This window comes from Denticeps clupeoides, chromosome 14, assembly GCF_900700375.1.
Source record: "Denticeps clupeoides chromosome 14, fDenClu1.1, whole genome shotgun sequence".
Taxonomy (NCBI): domain Eukaryota; kingdom Metazoa; phylum Chordata; class Actinopteri; order Clupeiformes; family Denticipitidae; genus Denticeps; species Denticeps clupeoides.
In genome coordinates this window covers 14,251,753-14,269,890 of record NC_041720.1, presented here as the reverse complement: position 1 = coordinate 14,269,890, position 18,138 = coordinate 14,251,753, and the positions used below count along the sequence as shown (strand labels likewise).

The 18,138-nt window shown below is 41.5% G+C and overlaps 1 protein-coding gene across 4 annotated transcripts in view; it reads left to right on the top strand.

Annotated features, from left to right (window-relative positions):
- atad2b (ATPase family AAA domain containing 2B) overlaps positions 1 to 18,138 on the top strand; it is a 59,971-nt gene that overhangs the window by 850 nt on the left and 40,983 nt on the right. For 2 of the 4 annotated variants that reach the window (XR_003742361.1, XM_028953363.1), the window contains exons 2-19: positions 1,301 to 1,461; positions 1,587 to 1,618; positions 1,809 to 1,953; positions 3,073 to 3,169; positions 3,436 to 3,574; positions 4,771 to 4,920; positions 5,230 to 5,308; positions 6,002 to 6,103; positions 6,537 to 6,651; positions 6,819 to 6,934; positions 7,081 to 7,255; positions 7,663 to 7,751; positions 7,896 to 8,055; positions 8,606 to 8,696; positions 9,881 to 10,192; positions 10,280 to 10,412; positions 10,823 to 11,009; positions 11,461 to 11,646. Coding sequence is in view for 3 of the 4 variants with exons in the window: in XM_028953363.1 (XP_028809196.1) it covers positions 1,301 to 1,461; positions 1,587 to 1,618; positions 1,809 to 1,953; positions 3,073 to 3,169; positions 3,436 to 3,574; positions 4,771 to 4,920; positions 5,230 to 5,308; positions 6,002 to 6,103; positions 6,537 to 6,651; positions 6,819 to 6,934; positions 7,081 to 7,255; positions 7,663 to 7,751; positions 7,896 to 8,055; positions 8,606 to 8,696; positions 9,881 to 10,192; positions 10,280 to 10,412; positions 10,823 to 11,009; positions 11,461 to 11,646 (2,469 nt within the window). In the remaining variant the exon portion in view is untranslated. The remainder of the gene's footprint in view (positions 1 to 1,300; positions 1,462 to 1,586; positions 1,619 to 1,808; positions 1,954 to 3,072; positions 3,170 to 3,435; positions 3,575 to 4,770; positions 4,921 to 5,229; positions 5,309 to 6,001; positions 6,104 to 6,536; positions 6,652 to 6,818; positions 6,935 to 7,080; positions 7,256 to 7,662; positions 7,752 to 7,895; positions 8,056 to 8,605; positions 8,697 to 9,880; positions 10,193 to 10,279; positions 10,413 to 10,822; positions 11,010 to 11,460; positions 11,647 to 18,138) is intronic. The other 2 variants (XM_028953365.1, XM_028953364.1) reach the window with 2 other exon arrangements.

Below are 18,138 nucleotides of genomic sequence, written 5' to 3'. Positions count from 1 at the left end.
TTTTTTTTTTTTTTCACGCGTTTTAGCCAAATGTGTTATTTTTTTCTTCTTCTTCTTTGGAATTACCGATCAGCCCAACCGGCTGAGCTAGTAAATTTAGTATAAATTAATTTGTCATTTTAAGGTACTTACATTACGGGCCATTGGTTTAATGGGCCTATTAAAAACGAACAAATGAACTATACACTGTTTTTGATACATTAGAATATATTTTTTCAAACTATTGGTTGTTGACCTAGAATTTGAACATTAGATATGTATGTTGTAGGGGTTTTTAGAAATATTGATAAGGCAATATATCGTGATATTTTATATGTGGTGATATCGACACAGGGACATCAAAATATCGATATTATTGTGTACAAGTTTAGTCCACTGGGTGGTGCTCTCGAGCGTGTTCCTTAGTGAGGTCAGCAGAGATGAAGTGTTTTTTACATTTTACAGTGAACTGTACAATATCGTAATGTGTACTGTGTCACAGTATATCGTGATATAAGCATATTGAGATATGTGTCATATTGTGAGCTAATCGCCAATACACACCCCTAGTGTTTAGTATGTTCACATTCACTCTGCGTGCTTGAAAAGGTGCTGTGAGGGTCCAGGCAGTTACATCCCAGAAGGATGCGGTGAATCTGTGCTGCAGATGGGCTCTTATTATTTAATAAAAAAAAGTATGTTTTTGTTGCTTCGTTACACTTTTTAATAACAGTCCAGACCATAAATCAGGCAGACCAATTTTTTTAGGGCTATTGATTGCCACCCAATAAAGACATGGCCCTTTGAACATGGGTAATATGGTGTAGAAAACCATTATTTTGTATTTATTTTTATTTACTTATCAATGTGATATGGGGGACAGTGGTGGCCTAGCGATTAAGGAAGCGGCCCCGTAATCAGAAGTTGCCGGTTCGAATCCCGATCCGCCAAGGTGACACTGAGTAAAGCACCGTCCCCACACACTGCTCCCCGAGCGCCTGTCATGGCTGCCCACTGCTCACTCAGGGGTATTGTTAAAAGCAGAGTACACATTTTGTTGTGTCACCGTGCGCTGTGTTGCAGTGTTTCACAATGACAATCACTTCACTTTCATGTGAACCTTGTGAATGATAGACTTAAGAATGCAGTCTTTTCATTGAAGTATGGGGCTTGATGTGACATTGAAAGGTGACAGTTCATGCTGAAGATTTTTCTTCAGCTGAGCCATATTACACAAGCATCTTCTGGTTGGACCTTTATTTATTTATTCATTTTTTATTCCTCCTTAACAAATTGATTTATTTTCCTGTGTGACCCATAGAAGGACCACAGCAGTGATGTCAGCAGCTCTTGCAGTCCCCGTATGTCCCCTCCAACAAAGCGGACCCGCAGGCAGATCGCCACCAGGTCCAGTGACTCCTCTCCCAGCCCCCAGTCGAAGGGTCAGAGGGTGTCCTGGACCATCCCTCACTACTGCACCAGGTGGGCACCCAGAGATGTACATCTGTAATATTCAAATGAGATCAGATCATTAAAGCTTCCTTTGCCTTTGGCGAAAAAGCAGATGCCGTTTTATGTGTATAATATTTTTGTCCTTTTATTTGAAGGTTGGCCTCGGGTGCCCTGCAAAACGGACACAGTAAGTGTTTTCACAGCTTCTGGTTTTGTAACTCTAATGATTGTGTGTCCTCTCAGTGACACAGTATGTAAAATATTTATTAAGTGTACTCCCAGGATGTGGAAGTGCTGTGCCAGAGAACATTTACACGACCCGTGTAACAACCTCAATTAGACGGTTCAAGTTTCTCAGCGTATTCGTTTCCCTCCAGCACGTATGAGCCAGAGAGGCGAGGGCAGTAGCAATGATCACTCCCACATGAATGGACATGTGGGGGTCAAGAGAAGCTGTCAGGTGAAGAAGAGCAAGTTTGAGCACCTCAACCAGAGCCTGTTATTCGACCAGCTGGTAAACAGGTAACCGCAGGTTGAATTTGCATTTGCATGAATTTGCAATTTGCCCACGGGTTGTCTGCATGAACACTAATGTTTGATGCTGTGATTAGTAGACATTAAATACCACTTTCACTTTGTTTAACAAATCCAACAATATATATTTGAGAGTTATGAATCAGGCGGACCAATTTTTGTTAGGGCTATTGATCGTATACTACTACCTAGATACACTCCTACACGCTCTCTCAGATCGGCAAACGAAAGGAGACTAAAAATTCCTTCTTCACGGGGTCTCCGATTCCAATCATGTCTGTTCTCCGTTGTTGTCCCTGGCTGGTGGAACAACCTACCCTCCTCCACACGACTAGCCGAGACTATCACCACTTTTAAGAAGAAGGTGAAAACCCTCTTATTCCAAAATATTACAGACAAATTTAACACATACACATGCATACACATTTAACAAACAAATACAAAATGTATAAATACATTATAATTTTTCTTAGTCTAGCACCCAACACTCTCCGAGCATGTTCTTCAATGACAAGTCTAAGCCTTATCAGGGCTCTTAGTTTGTATACTTGATATTCTATAGAAATCGAACGAGAATTGCTGGTGTCTTCCCATTGTAAGTCGCTTTGGATAAAAGCGTCTGCCAAATAAAGTAAAGTAAAGTAAAGTATAATTGTGTAATTGATTGCCACCCAATAAAGAGATGGACATTTGAACATGGGTAATATGATGTAGAACTACTAGTGAATTAATTTTAAGTCAGAATTGCAGCACCCTTTTCATGTTTGTCAGTAGTGGTAAATGTTGGGATATGACGTAAGTGACATTTCGACTTTCAGTCATGGCTGAACTGTGGTATGAAACAGATGGCTCAGCCCGAGCTGAAGTGGGGAGTCCTGCATGATGTGGAGTCATCAATTTGGCCATTTTGGACCAGCTATGTTAGACACCTGTTCATCTACCTCTCTGGAGGAAAATGCACATTTTATAGATAGATACGCAACCCTTTAATTGATAGCAATTCGGGTTATTTGAGGCATAAAATAATTTTTGATCTTTAGAATATATTTGACTATATATGTAAGAAAGTGTGTGCATTTATATCACTGACTGAATTTCGTCTGCCAGTACGGCAGAGGCGGTTCTGCAGGAAATGGACAACATCAGCAGCATTCGGCAGAACCGTGAGGTTGAGCGTCTCAGGATGTGGACGGACACAGAGCTAGTAAGCATTCTATATGGACATCTGGCCTTCAAAAATCTTGTACCCCTCAGAATTAATTAAATTTAATAAAATAAATCATAGGCATTAACTTAAAAAAAAAAAAAAAGCTTTTTTTAAATGTCAATAGAGATTTTTGCATTTAAACCACGGCCATTCGAACTCTTACTGTTAATTTGGTTGCAAATGTGTTTCAAATCTATTTGGCAACATTGCAAAAATTCTCCACCCCGTTAAATGTTTTGATCTTCGCTGTAACTGTGCTGTAGGAGAACATGGACATGTACTCACGAGTGAAGAGGAGGAAATCCTTAAGGAGGAACGCATATGGGATGCAGACCCATCATAAAGTCATCAGTAAGGCCGACAGACCAGAAGAGGAGGAAGAAGAGGAGGAAGGAGGTGAAGGTGTGCCTAGTGAAAATGCTGCTTGTTCTGTCATGGAACCACTGTCTTATGAAAGTGAAGGGGGTCCCATCACTATGCACGCTGTCCTACCGGTCACCTAAACACAAAAAAAAAAAATGCACTACACTAGCATTTTTCATCCCGGCAATGTGACTGCTTTCGTGTCCTCTTTTTTTCTTTGAGATTCCCCTTTCCTTAGTTTCTTTGATAACCGTTGTAGACTAAACATTTCCAAAAAAATACTCAGTCACTTTTTTTTTTTTTTTGCACAAAAAGACTGAAATCTGCATAAATGAATGCCACCCCCTTCGTCATCCCGCTTGACCAGCGACCTTGTCCACATGTCTCATGTTGGGCAGTCTTGAATGTAATTGACTAGGTACCCCTTCTAGCACAAAAACAGCACTGATTCAATGGACTTTACTAGTCCTCTGAAGGTAGGCTTTGGTACCTGTCACCAAGCAGTCGGGAGTTGTGAGGTGGTGCTTAATGGATCAGACTCATCTCTCCAGCATGTCTCACAGATGCTTGATGGGATTGAGATCTGGAGAACACCTCAAACTCATTGTTCCTCAAATCATTCTCCATCCTCTCTCTCTCTCTGAAAAAATGAAGATAACAGCCAATGACGCAATGAATGTTTAAACGCTACATTTTGCAAACCACAGTTATATTTTGAAATGCTGCTTTGTAAATGCAGCAGTGTAAGGATGAAAGGTTGCCAACCCCTGGACTAGACTATTTTCATGAAGGAGTAACACACTCGTCTATGAACCAGATGACCACAAAGTCTCAGGTTCAAACCCCACTAACTACCAATGTGTCCCTGAACAGGACACTTAACCCTCAGTGTCTCCAGAGGGACTGTCCCTGTAACTACTGACTAAGTTGATAAGGGCGTCTGATAAATGCTGTAGTTGTAAAATCGGTGACCACATGGGTAGGTGCTCTGTGTCAAATTTGACATGCAGAATGCAAAGCATTGCACTTAAAAGGGCATGTTTCCCTTGCTTCCTAATTAGTTTAATCCATTAAGGAGATAATGAGTGACGTTCACTTCACCTGTGTTAATATTACTTCTCAGTGAATAAAGTATTCCTTTCCCCCTTATAAAAATCTGTTATTCCAAAAATTAGTTTTATATAAGTACAGACTAAGACTGTGGATATTTTTTTTTAATTATTGTTATTATTCAGAATCTCATGAAGAGGGGGACGATGATGAAGATGATGAAGATGCAGAAGAGGACGATGGAGATGAAGCAGAGGAGGCAGAGGAAGAGAATGACCGGCCATACAACCTCAGGCAACGCAAGACTGTGCAGCGATATGAAGCACCTCCAATAGGTATTCCCTATAAGGATTGCGTCACTTGCATGATTTAAAGTGGTACCACTACATTCTGTCGGCTTCTTCAATCTTTCCGTAAAGGTGCACTCAAAATAAACAAACAGGCTCTGTCTGTGTTCAGATCAGCCTTTAAATCGAGCTCCTCAATAATGTTCTTGGTACTAAGCCATTGTGTACATGTGTGTTTGTTTTTAGAACGTCAGATTCATGATTATGCATATCAAGTATTTTAAAACAGGACTTAAAACTAGGCTGGGCTTAAGAATTGTGACTTGGTTTAATGATGTCCAAACTCTTCATTTTCAGAGCCTGTGAACAGAAAGCAGAGCAACAATTCCCTTTTTGATACCCATAGATCCCCTGCAAGACGAAGAAGCCATATTAGGTGAGCTTTCATTCGGTGTACAAAGGTGCTGACACAAAGTTCAGGCCTTTTTTGATGAATGTTTGCACTTAGAATGGTAATGCACTTAGAATGGGGCAGTGGTGGCCTAGCGGTTAAGGAAGCGACCCCGTAATCAGAAGGTTGCCGGTTCGAATCCCGATCCGCCAAGGTACCACTGAGGTGCCACTGAGCAAAGCACCGTCCCCACACACTGCTCCCCGGGCGCCGGTCATGGCTGCCCACTGCTCACTCAGGGTGATGGGTTAAATGCAGAGGACAAATTTCACTGTGTGCACCGTGTGCTGTGCTGCTGTGTATCACATGTGACAATCACTTCACTTTAACAGATCTGTAGTTTTTGTAGCTTCCTTGAATAGAGTGAAAAATGTGGCTGCTGCTAATTGCCATATTGTAAGAAACAGGCTGCATTGCCACGTGTATTTGTAAAATGTAAAATCCTTGCATCCTCTGCCCAGAAGGTGATCTGTACATTTAAGTTAAATTATACTGAAATCAATAAATATACTCTCTGATTGTGTTTAACATTGAGCCAAAAACTAGATCTGAGTCCAGCAAAAACATTTACATTGTATTTTGATGCAATTTGGAATATTTCTATATACATGAAAATAGACCTATAGACCTAATCTTTAGTGAATACTTTACAATGTCAATGTGCACTTTTTTTGGCAGAATAAAGAGACATGCCATCCACAGCAGTGATACAACTTCATCCTCTGACGAGGAACGCTTTGAGAGGAGGAAGAGCAAAAGCATGACAAGAGCGCGGAACAGGTGATTTGCTTTACTTACACATGCACTTGAGTAGTCTGCGCAGCATTTGTATGAGCATCCAGGAACCGCATGCTTAAATTGCAAGTGCTGGCGTCTCAGTTGCAGAGGTTTGCAGAAAGGACAGTGTGTTTTGGATCTGTTCAGGGATTCAGATGTTTAGTCATGGAAGTTGTTTCAGCTGTACAGCCTCTTTCTGTAATTGCTGCCGAATGCTCCCTCATTGATAATGCAGCTCTTGCACGATGCATCTGATGCATCTAAATCAAGGTGAGTGGAACAAAGGGATGAATCATGAATAAAAGAAGTTCAACATAATTTAGCATAAAAGTTCTTTGTACTCTGGAGGCTGTAACTTTTTTTTTTTTTTTTTTTTTAACCCCTTTTATCATATCTATTATCATATCCTTTTTTGTTTTGTTTTGTTTTTTTTGAGTAGATGCTTGCCTATGAACTTGCGGGCCGAGGATTTGGCCAGTGGGGGGCTACGTGATCGTGTGAAAGTCGGTGCCAGCCTGGCTGACGTGGACCCTATGAACCTCGACACCTCAGTGAGTTTAACGTTGTTATAAGCACACTCGTTTTATCCCTTTTTATTTGAACAAGACTGAAATAGCTGAAGCAGACTGAGGAGTGTTCAGCATGGGCCTTCAAATCCACTCTAGTCTCTAGACCGAACGGCAGTAGCGATCTTACTAAAAGTGTTTTACTCTAACAGGTTACGTTTGACAGTGTTGGAGGCCTTGGAAATCACATCAAGGCTTTGAAAGAGATGGTGGTTTTCCCTCTGCTGTACCCCGAAGTCTTTGAGAAGTTTAAAATCCAACCTCCAAGGTTAGTATCCAAACTAATATGCTAAATATTATGCAAGCATTTGCATAAGTTTAACAGATATTCATTCTGTAATTTTGACTGTTATGTCTTCATATGTCTCATTTTGGTTGCTTTTTTCTCTTTCACACCTTTCCTCATCCATGCAGAGGCTGTCTCTTCTATGGACCCCCTGGAACAGGAAAGACGTTGGTAGCGCGGGCGCTAGCCAATGAGTGCAGCCAAGGTGATAGGAAGGTGTCCTTCTTCATGCGGAAGGGTGCGGACTGTCTCAGCAAGTGGGTGGGGGAGTCTGAGCGCCAGTTGCGTCTTCTGTTTGACCAGGTATGATCAGAGAAGATCAGTGCTCTCCGAAAATTATCCCTAAGTCATTAGACATCACTCAGACATAGGTACAGATGAATACACTGAGGTTCCTGCCCACAAAAACTACAGATTGGTAGGTGATCAGCAATCACATGGTAAAAAAATGCTCATCACCTGATCTTGGCTACTACTTGACTAGTTTTGTGACACCATGGTTTTGGAGATTTGACAATTTAGGGGTGAAAGATCAGTTGTGTATTATTGACTCAAAAAGTTCGGTAGCGTGAAGGGTAAAGTGATCTGATGTACTCTTAGCCTAGCATAGTGTAGTCCAGGTGGTGTTCCAGCTGTCCTCAAACCGCACTCGTACCTCCAAACTGTGAATTTGGTTTCATGATGACAAGCCTACTCCTCTTGTTTTGTAGGCATACCTTATGAGGCCTTCAATCATCTTTTTTGATGAAATTGATGGTCTTGCTCCTGTTCGTTCCAGTAGACAGGACCAGATCCACAGGTTTGAACTTGCTCACCACTGCTCACTTCAGCGGTGTTTTACTCATTTGCTTCTGCCTAGATACCATTGTCAGCCATAGATATGATAATTCACACTTGTAATCTTTTTCTGTTTGGTTCTTTCTCTTCCCCTCAACATTGACAGCTCTATAGTCTCCACCCTTTTGGCTTTGATGGATGGTTTGGACAGTCGAGGGGAGATAGTGGTCATCGGTGCTACAAACAGAATCGACTCTATTGACCCCGCTCTCAGGAGGCCCGGACGCTTCGACCGGGAGTTTCTGTTCAACTTGCCTGATAAAAAGGTACATGAGTCTTCCTGACAGGTGCAGTACGCGGGCGAAGTGCAGTTAATTAGGTCAATAATAGTAAATTATCATTTCTAGCATTTGCATGTCCAGCATAATCTGGGCCTGTGATCACCTGGGGAGAGTTTTCTTCCCCCTACTGTGCTGTCAGCACCTTAGTAAGGAAACAAGCAGCTTTGAATAAAGCATGTCTGTCCTCATATACATGTGCATGCATGCTTTTAATCATTTTGATATGCCGCTGGTGGCTCTGACAGGATAGTTTCAAACTTTTTTGTATTTCTTTTGTCGAAAGCATGAAGGTTTCTGACTTTGTAGCAGTCTGATGATCTGGGCGCAGTGATGCTTTGTGTGTTTGCGTAATTGATGGGTTCTTGTAGTTTGTCTCCGAGCATCTTTCATGCTCAAAGCGCCAGCGTTTCTCCCGACAGAGCCACGAAGCCTACTCTCCATAGTCAAAACTGTAGGCTGTGTTTGTGTTTCTAGTTGTTGTTATATTGTAGGTGTTTTCTTTCATTCTTTCTTTTCCATCATATGTCATCTTTAGGCCCGAAAGCACATTCTGGGAATCCACACCAGGGATTGGAACCCCAAGCTTGCTGAGTCCTTTGTGGAGGAGTTGGCAGAAAAATGTGTCGGTAAGACAAATTGGCAAACTGAATTTATGCCAAAATGTTACAAAGAATAAGATCATGAGTTTGAACCATCACAGTTTGTAGGAAATTACTGTAAAAGTCAAGGTCATTTAAAGTTTTTATTTTTCTGCCTCCTGACCCAAATTGGATTACTCCTTATATGTGGCATACAGTAACAATAAAACACAGATGCTGTGCGACCCTGAGCCAGTCCACATATCCGTTCTATTACCGCTCCAACAAAGAGAGGTCCACACAAATCCACACAAAAAATAAAAATCCACACAAAATACATTCAGACAACTTTTATCAATGTTCCACACCTCAATCATCATTAACAAAGGCCATGAGAAACTCTCAGACTCACACAGTAACAAATATGTTAGCAAGGGTGCACAAACCTTTGTGACCCGTGAGCTTTTTCTAGGTTGTAAGCTAATTCTAATTCTGGCTAACCTGCAATCATTAGCTTATGTCGCTTGTATTTGTACGCGCTGATGTTACTGTACAATTCATTGTGAATTAATGAGTGGAATTGATCACAGTTCAGTTAATCAAAAGTTGTGCCCAGTTTTCAGTGCCCCTTGATTGATCACATCCTTAATTAATCATGCTTGGGTGTATGTGCACACTCTTAATGAGTTAATTAAAGCCAGTCCCCATTCCGGTTTTAGTCATTTTTCAGTTTAGTAATTTTTTTTAAACCAAATATGCACTCATGGTTTTTCAATTCATTCTTTTCAATTAGTTATACCTGCCTTCCGATTGATGTATTTTTGTGTACCACACTATACATGACCCGCAGACTTGCTGTCTAGCTCGGGCTGAACCAAACTGGGGACTGGTGGAAATGTGTCTCTAAGTGGAAACACTGATTCTGCAGTCTGTAAGATCACAGTGACTTCTACTGTAATATCATGTTTATAAAAACCTACCCGGCTAAGCATATTCATAAGTATTAATACGTCAGGTTTAATGGTGGTCATGATATGGAAATTGTTTGTATAATGCCATGGGTATGTAAGACTTGCAGGACCAAAGATCTAATCAGTGGGGAAGAAGACTTTATAAAACCACTTGATTAAATCCAACAAATATTCTACTTTGTGTTCATTAATCTATTTTTGGCCAAATGTCTATTCATTTCATTGGATTTTTTAAATGAAAATCTGCGTCCTGCTTTCCAGGCTACTGCGGCGCAGACATCAAAGCACTTTGCACAGAGGCGGCGCTTGCGGCCCTCCGACGGCGCTATCCTCAGATCTACGGTGCCAGCCAGCGCTACAAGCTGGACGTGGGCTCCATCGTGCTGGGCCCTCAGGACTTTGAACGCGCCCTGCGCTCAATCGTCCCGGCGGCCCAGCGCGCGCTGGCCCCGCCTGGCCGCGCCCTCCCAGCCTTGCTGCAGCCCCTGCTGGAGGCCACGCTGGCCCAGGTGTTGCACTCTGTGCTGCGGGTCTTCCCTCATGCCGAGCAAGGCACCAGGGACCCCCCTTATGGTACAAAAACTCCCCGACAAACCAGGTTCTCTTGCCACTCATTGCCTGATTTATTGATTGGTTTATTTTTTTATTCTTTCCTCTCAGACAATCAGCTGCTAGAGGAAGACTTTTGTAGTGAAGAGGAGAATGACACTGGTGCTCCCTCCATTTATGACGTTTTGTCAGCGTCCCCAAAGAAATCATCTCCTTCACATAAACCCTTTCTTCATATTACCACGTGAGTAACGTCACAAAGCTTTAATGTGAAGTGCCCTGCTTGTTTTATTCTGAAACCCTGCTAGGGCCTGTTTTAGCACCTTTGGTCTTTAAAATGATTCTGGTTGTGTGTTGCTGCCACCTTTTGGGTTATTTTGGAATTGCTTCAGATTTTAGTGACAACAGATTTAATGGTTTATTGTAATTTGCTTGGTATATTGTACTCTGTACATCTGGCAATAAACTGCTAATGTTTAAATTATCTAGATTATAAATTTAAACCTGATTTGGCCCATGTTAGCATACTTTGTTTTGGGAAAAATTAGTTCAGGCCATTAGGCCGTTTAGTATTCATTTTGTATCCGCAAAATTCTAAATGTATTATGTCCGGTGTGTGTGTGTGTGTGTGTGTGTGTGTGTGTGCACATACAGATCTGCCTACGCTCAGCCCACCTCATATCGCCCTCGGCTGCTGCTGACTGGACCACCGGGCTTGGGACAGAGCACCCACCTCGCCCCTGCGGTGCTACATCGGCTGGAGAATTTCTCAGTGCACCGGCTGGACCTGCCCACTCTCTACTCTGTCAGTGCCAAGACCCCGGAGGAGTCATGTGCTCAGGTACCCCCTCCAAAGTTTCTCCATGTGTATGTGTATCTCGATGCTGCGAGGCGCTCACTACGTTACTATAAAGTGTATTATAAAAATGTACTGGTCTGAATATGTGAGATGAAGACATATAGTTACAGGCGTATAGCATTAGAGATGTGTGAAATGTATCATTAATCTGTTCTGTGTATTAGCATAAAAATGTTCAGTTTTTCTAAATATTTTGGTAATATACCATATTTTTTTCTTGTCTTATCATATAATTGTACTTAGCCGCAGTAAATCAAACTCTAGCTCGGACATAGTAATTTGTGTTCTTTTTGGTTCTTGACTAATGATATTTGTAAATTTGGGCAAAAAACTCTCAGCTGTGGTTTTGTGAGGGAAAGGGAATTAGCAAGAAACTAATTTTATTATTACAGCATTTGATTCCTTAGTACTTAATGGTGTGTGTGTGTGCCAGGTGCTGCGGGAGGCACGTCGGAGTGTGCCCAGTGTGGTGTACATGCCACATATTAACGAGTGGTGGGAGGCCATCAGCGAGACGGTGAAAAACACCTTCCTCACCCTGCTGCAGGACCTCCCCTCCTTCAGCCCCATCCTTATCCTTGCTACTGCTGAAAACAGCTACACACAGCTCCCCGAGGAGGTGAGTGGACACACATACACACACACACACACACACACACACACACACAGACTGATAATCTTCCTCAAAGAGTAGAAAGCAGGTGTAAATGCAAGTGCACACAGCTCTGTTATAAATGGAACCCCACTTACGTTACCCTTCCCGTCTCTTTTCTGCCCCGTTAAATTTTCTAGAATTAAAACCCTTGGCTCCACTCTCTCCTTTTTTTCATACCAAGGTCAAACCTAGAAATGATATTAAATTAATTAGCATTATATTCAGACTATGAAAGAAAAATTCTCCTAATTACACTGGAGGGTATGTGTTACTGAACCCTTTTTTCACCCTGGGATCTGTCACTCATACGCTCCCAGCAGCCCTTGCTGCGTGCTGGGCTCCGCTCAGCAGGCTGCCCGAGGGTGGGGTGGTGGCCTGGCGGAGAAGCTCTTGATCTCGGCTCTGCGGAAGACACGAGGCTCTCCAGGAGGGAAAGGAATTGTGGGGAGGGAGGGTCTACTCAGGCAGGGGCTGTTGGATCATCAGCATGTGTTCATTAAACAGATTTAATGTAGGGGGGACAGAGAGGAGATACTGCTGAGATGTTAAGTAAATATTAGTTAATGTTTGTGTTTTGTGATTTTTTTTTTTTTTTTACATTTTTTAAATGTAAAACATTATTAAATTAGAGCCCAGATATTTATGTTTTGCTTAATCAAGATCCAGAATAAACCTAATAAGTTTCCCTCCCTTACGATACCAATAGCCATATACACCTCAAGCCTGGTATCAGTGAAACCATTGATCCCACACATGCATAATGAATACATAAAACCTTCAGAATGCTTTGCTTTTGTTTCACACTTTGTGGCAGGAAAATAACACCTCTAAACAGCTATTTAGTTTTGTACATTAAAATATTTTTGTTACCTGTATTATAAGTCAATTAGAGATGTTAATGTAAGTAGCATTTTGTCACTAATCTGCAATATGTATTAGCATATACATTTGTTCTTAACTGTAGTAAATCATACTCGGGGTCCTGACAGGAATGCGATATGCTGGGTGAAAATGCCTGCCAGATGTGTGCTGACAGTGAAAACTGCTTGTTGTTTGCAGTGTACAAATATCTCATGATGCCGGTTGTGGGTCAGTTGGTGGCCTAGAGGTTAGCTCACTAAGGGTGATGGTTAAATGCAGAGAAAAATTTTGTTGTGTCACCATGTGCTGTGCTGCAATGTAATAACAATCACTTTTTCTATAGACCTACCTTTCAGTTTTTTAACTGGTATATTCGTAAAACGGGATGTGGTGCACAGTAATCCGCTAACCACGCCTAGTTTTTTGAACCTGTGACATGGAGCATTTGGTTTAATGAAAAACTCAATTTCTTTTCTTTTATCCATCTGAATCAAAGTTAAGGAATGTCAGTGGTGGCCTAGCGGGTAAGGAAGTTGACTCGTAACTGAAGGGTTGTGGGTTCAAGCCTGAGTTGCCAAGGTGCCACTGAGGTCCCCTTGAGCAAAGCACCGTCCCCACAAACTGCCCTCTGCTCACTTACATTATTGGTTTCGTTGTTTCGCTGTCTATCATCAAGCACACTGCAGTGGTGGCCTAGTCGTTAAGGAAGTGACCCCGTAATCAGTGCCCACTGTCACTAAGATGATTGGTTAAAAGCAGAGGACACATTTTGTTGTGCGCACGGTGTGCTGTGCTGTGTTTCACAATGACAATCACCTTGCTTTCACTTCGCAATGAGAAAAGCTTTCAAATCACTTTCACATATTTTTGAATATTTGAATGAATGACCTTAAAATTAGAAACAGCAGCAAACGTTTTAGAGCTCGCTTCTATAGCATTTCCACCAAACTTTACCCTGCTAACATTTCTGTAGCCAAGATACCAATGACCAGTGGCATTTTGACAAATCTCTGTGTGTTTCTTTGAAAGGATTACTCTGGGATTAAAATTGACCAGTTTTATTTCTCCCCTGTAAAGATTGGCCTCTTGAGCTTATCTCTGTGTGATGGAGAAAACCATATATAATATATATCAGTGCCAGAGCTGACACACACGTTTTGAGGAGCCTTTGGACTGTGAGCTAATGGAGAATCAGCAATGTTTGTGGCAGCATTTGAATCCCTTCCCTTCATCTCCCAAGATTTAAAGGGGTCCTGTGGTGCCTGGTGATTGAGGAACACCATCAGAATAATCCCATACTTGGAAAACTTCCTATTTGTCCAAGAGCCTTGTGCTTAATCTGGCCAGGGGGTCCACTACTGAAGAGCAGATCAATACAACAGCCAGAAAAAGAGGAAAAATATTCAAGACCTCTCCCTGTCTGAAGAACAAAAGGCACCCTGTTTTTTTTTTTTTTTTTTTTGGGTCCTTCATGTACTCTTGAACAAAGTTGAGGTGCCCTCAACTGTAGACTTTCTTTCCCCACCAGACGTGGCATTGTGAAAGTGAAGGGAAATCCATTTTTCGGGCGACATTATGACAAACCCTTAGTGGCATTAGACACTAGTTTAAGGTTAAAGGTGTCTTCGGGGTTTACATAGATAGATAAAACAGGAAGGAAAAGCCATCTTTAATGATGCTTGTGAGGAAATGGCAGACATGGTATTAATCATTCAGAATAAGGAAGTTGCCATTAATCAGGCGTCCCTCATTGAGCGACAAATAATAACACACAAACCAAACTGGTCTTTGTTTCATGTTATATGCAAATATATAAATATATATCTTGAAGAATCTTAAACGAGTGAACTTGATTTTTTTTTTTTTTTTTTACGGAGGTGATTACAATGTGGGGTGTTTGTATGAATGGCGGTACATTAGACAAGAGCAGCGGGATAAACAGGAGGGGATATTTTTCCTGTGTTTCTGGTGCATTTTCTATGTGATTACGATTTTGGCTCAGTAGCATGGTTTGAGACCTGATCACTTTCTGGCATGCTCTGGGTGACAGCTGTCCTCCCAGCAGCCCTGCTCAATAAGGGTCAGGCCTTGTTACGCCTCGAATGAAAGTACCGAACCCCCATCACACAAAAATAATATAGTCCGTATAATCTGTATCTTCACTACTGACAAGTAAAAGTGGGGCAAGGAGGTAACATCTGCTACTGTGGCTGGGCTCAACAGCATCACATGCAGTGGCAACAGCGCCCCCACCCACCCAAAGAAAACCCCAGACAGAATTGCTGCTGCCAGCACAACGGGTCGAGGCGAGGTGCCAGTACAACCTCCTCCCATCATGCCATCTCCTCAGACACACACCCCCTCCGTGCTACTGCCTCTATGAGCTACCAGGAAAAGAAATTGCTTATTCCTGTACCTTTAGGCTGAATCCTCCTTGATTTGGTGGAGTTTCGTCAGTCCGTGTTTCAGCGCGGCATCTGGATGGGTTCTCGTATCCTGCGTAACCATCATCAAGCAGCACGCCCTAAGGTGACCTTGAAACAGCCCTAGCGGAAGACGTCTCCTGTGGAACCCCCACCTCAGATAAGGTTAGCGAGTTAAAGAAGTAGGCAACATCAGGGGAACCTTCCACCCAGTACGGATGCCCTTCATCTTCAGTTTTCTTTTTGAAGACTTTTGTCCAACATCTTTGTTTCTGGAGACTGCCAGTTGCTCTCTTGTTCTTGGAGGAAGAACCCAGAGGAGCGGTAACAAAACCCACTTTTTGTAAGATTCAAACTGAACCCTCTTGACTGCTGCCCTGTTTTTTTTTGGGCAAGATGTTAAGGTAGGCAGCTCTTCTGCATACAGGCCCCCATAGCCTCAATCAGGTTACTTTCTACACACTCCTAGAATAACCAGAGGGGGAAAAAAACAACCTGATAGAGATCAGTCAATCATCTTCTATTGATGGGATCCTGAGTTCAGATGCCTTGATGTTTTTTCCCCCCATCCTCTCTTTTTCCACTTCCATATTTACATGGCCCATTTAAAGACAGGACTCTGGTTCAACTTGCGAGGTGTTTTGCTTGACCTGCTGCAAGCCTCGTGGCAAGGTGCAGTTTGAAGTGGAGTGACTGCCTCATCAATCAAGCAGGGCAACACTTCTATTGCTCTGCAGTGATCAGCGAGACCATAATATGGCTTTTTTTAGTGGTGTAGAACAGCATTTTATGGCTTCCTTTTATGATTCTCTGTGCTGTAATTATATTTCTTGGGTTGTAGCTGGCCTTTGATTCACCCTATGAGGAAGTAAACAATGGAGGAGGCGCATGGCTGGTCGGGATAAGGCTGCTTTGTCACACCAACGCTGCTGAAAGATTGGGGTAGAAGTCTGAACTCATTGGACAATGTTGCCATAAAAACCAGGATTAAAGAAGACAGTGCAAATATCTTAATTATGCAACATATGCAAATATGATAAACTAATTTTATCCAATTCTACTGGTGTAGCACCCCTGCAAATATCAGCATCCTGGAAAGTTTTTGCCTTTTTCAAACTATGAAATACTATATTCCTTGAAGATATATTCAGACATGGATCTGAGGGTTTTTTCACACCTACAGGCTTTAGTGCGCTTCAATCGAACTCTGCTTCATTTCCCCCTTGGTGCGGTTCATTTTGTCTGGCATGAATACAGTAGTCGCACTCAGGTGCACATCAAAACGATCGAAAGACCCACAAAAAGAGGTGGTCTCGATTCGAATCAAATTGCGAACTCTGGTACCAAACTAAAACACAAGTATCACATGATTTGAACAGTGAATTATGGGTAAATTTCAGTCATCTTCAGTTTTTCACACTTCTACATGATTAATGCACGCCACCTACTCTGTCTTGTTATGCGCCTTCGGCTACTCCAGTGCATCAGTATATTGTTTTCAAGATGTAACCGCACTACATTTTCAAAATGTATGTTTTGCCTAAAGTGGTAAATTCATGTAATATAATATAAAATCAACAGGGCAACAGCCAACCCACTTAATTTTACTTCCATCATGTCCACACATTTTGGTTCGCTTGGATTTTTCCCTGTGTTAAAGGGAACTAAACCAAGAGGACAATAATACCATGGTCAAACCTCATCAGCTGATTTGGACAAAAGAAATCGAAGCACCCTGAAACATTTAACTGGAAAAACCTTTAACTGGAACTACAGAGAACAGAAATAAAATGTGTGTGTGTGTGTGTGTATATATATATATATATACACACACACACACACACACACACACACACACACACACACACACACACACACACATATATATATATACATATATTGTGTGTGTGTGTGTGTGTGTGTGTGTGTGTGTGTGTGTGTATATAAACCTTGTGAAGACTTACAGAAAACGTTTGACCTCTGTCATTGCCAACAAAGGGTATATTACAAAGTGTTGATATGAACTTTTGTTAGTGACCAAATACTAAATTTCCACCATAATTTGCAAATAAATAATGAAAAAATCAGAGGATGTGATTTTCTGGATTTTTTTATTTTTTTTTTTTCCTCATTTTGTCTCTCATAGTTGAGGTATACCGATGATGAAAATTACAGGCCTCTCTCATCTTTTTAAGTGGTAGAACTTGCACAATTGGTGGCTGACTAAAAACTTTTTTGCCCCACTCTCTTTGGCCTGTACTGTGTGGGTGTTTGTGTGTGTGTATGTATATATAATGGGTGTGTGTATATTGCACACTAAGGAATGGGACAAGTCAAGTAGACATGCAGAGAGAGTTGACTACCCTATGGCGATACTGTTTTGTTAGCCTTTCTTGTGGTGTTTTTCTGACTCAATTGATTTTGCTTGTTTGTTGGACAAGTTCTTTCAGCTTTCTTTTTATCTCTGCCTTCCAATGTTTTTTCCCTTTTGTGGCTTAAGAGAGAAACCCATTGTTTGTCTGTCTGACTCCTGTGTGAGAATATCCAGAGATCAATATCAAAAATCTTTAGTCATGGCACTGTTTCTGATATATTAAATGTGTATGTTGTTGAGAAGACAATGTCCTTACAAAATTTAAAGCATACAGTTTCTGCAAAGTTTGATGTTTATTAGTAAATATGCATATTAACTAAGATAATAATCCAAAATCATTTACAGCATTTATCAGATGCCCTTATACAGAGCGACTTACAATCAGCAGTTACAGGGACAGTTCCCCCCTGGAGCAACTTAGGGTTAAGTGTCTTGCTCAAAGACACAATTGTAGTAAGTGGGATTTGAACCTGGGTATTCTAGTTCATAGGCAAGTGTTTTACCCACTAGGCTACTACCACCCAAAATAAACTCAAAGTTTAGATTAGAATTTGTCTTAGAACAGTCTTAAAGTGTGATAGCTACACATAATATGTATTCTGCATATTTGTAATTGGGCTGTCAAATCATGTTAATTGCTGTGTTTAAAGTTTAAATATTAATGTAGCAAAATAGATTAACACAATTAACACAGCTCCTTTTTTTTTATTCCTGTGTGGGGTCTGATCATTCCATCATTTATCCTGCAATTCACCAATTTCTACATAAAGATGCAGAGTAGAAAGATGAAAATATTTG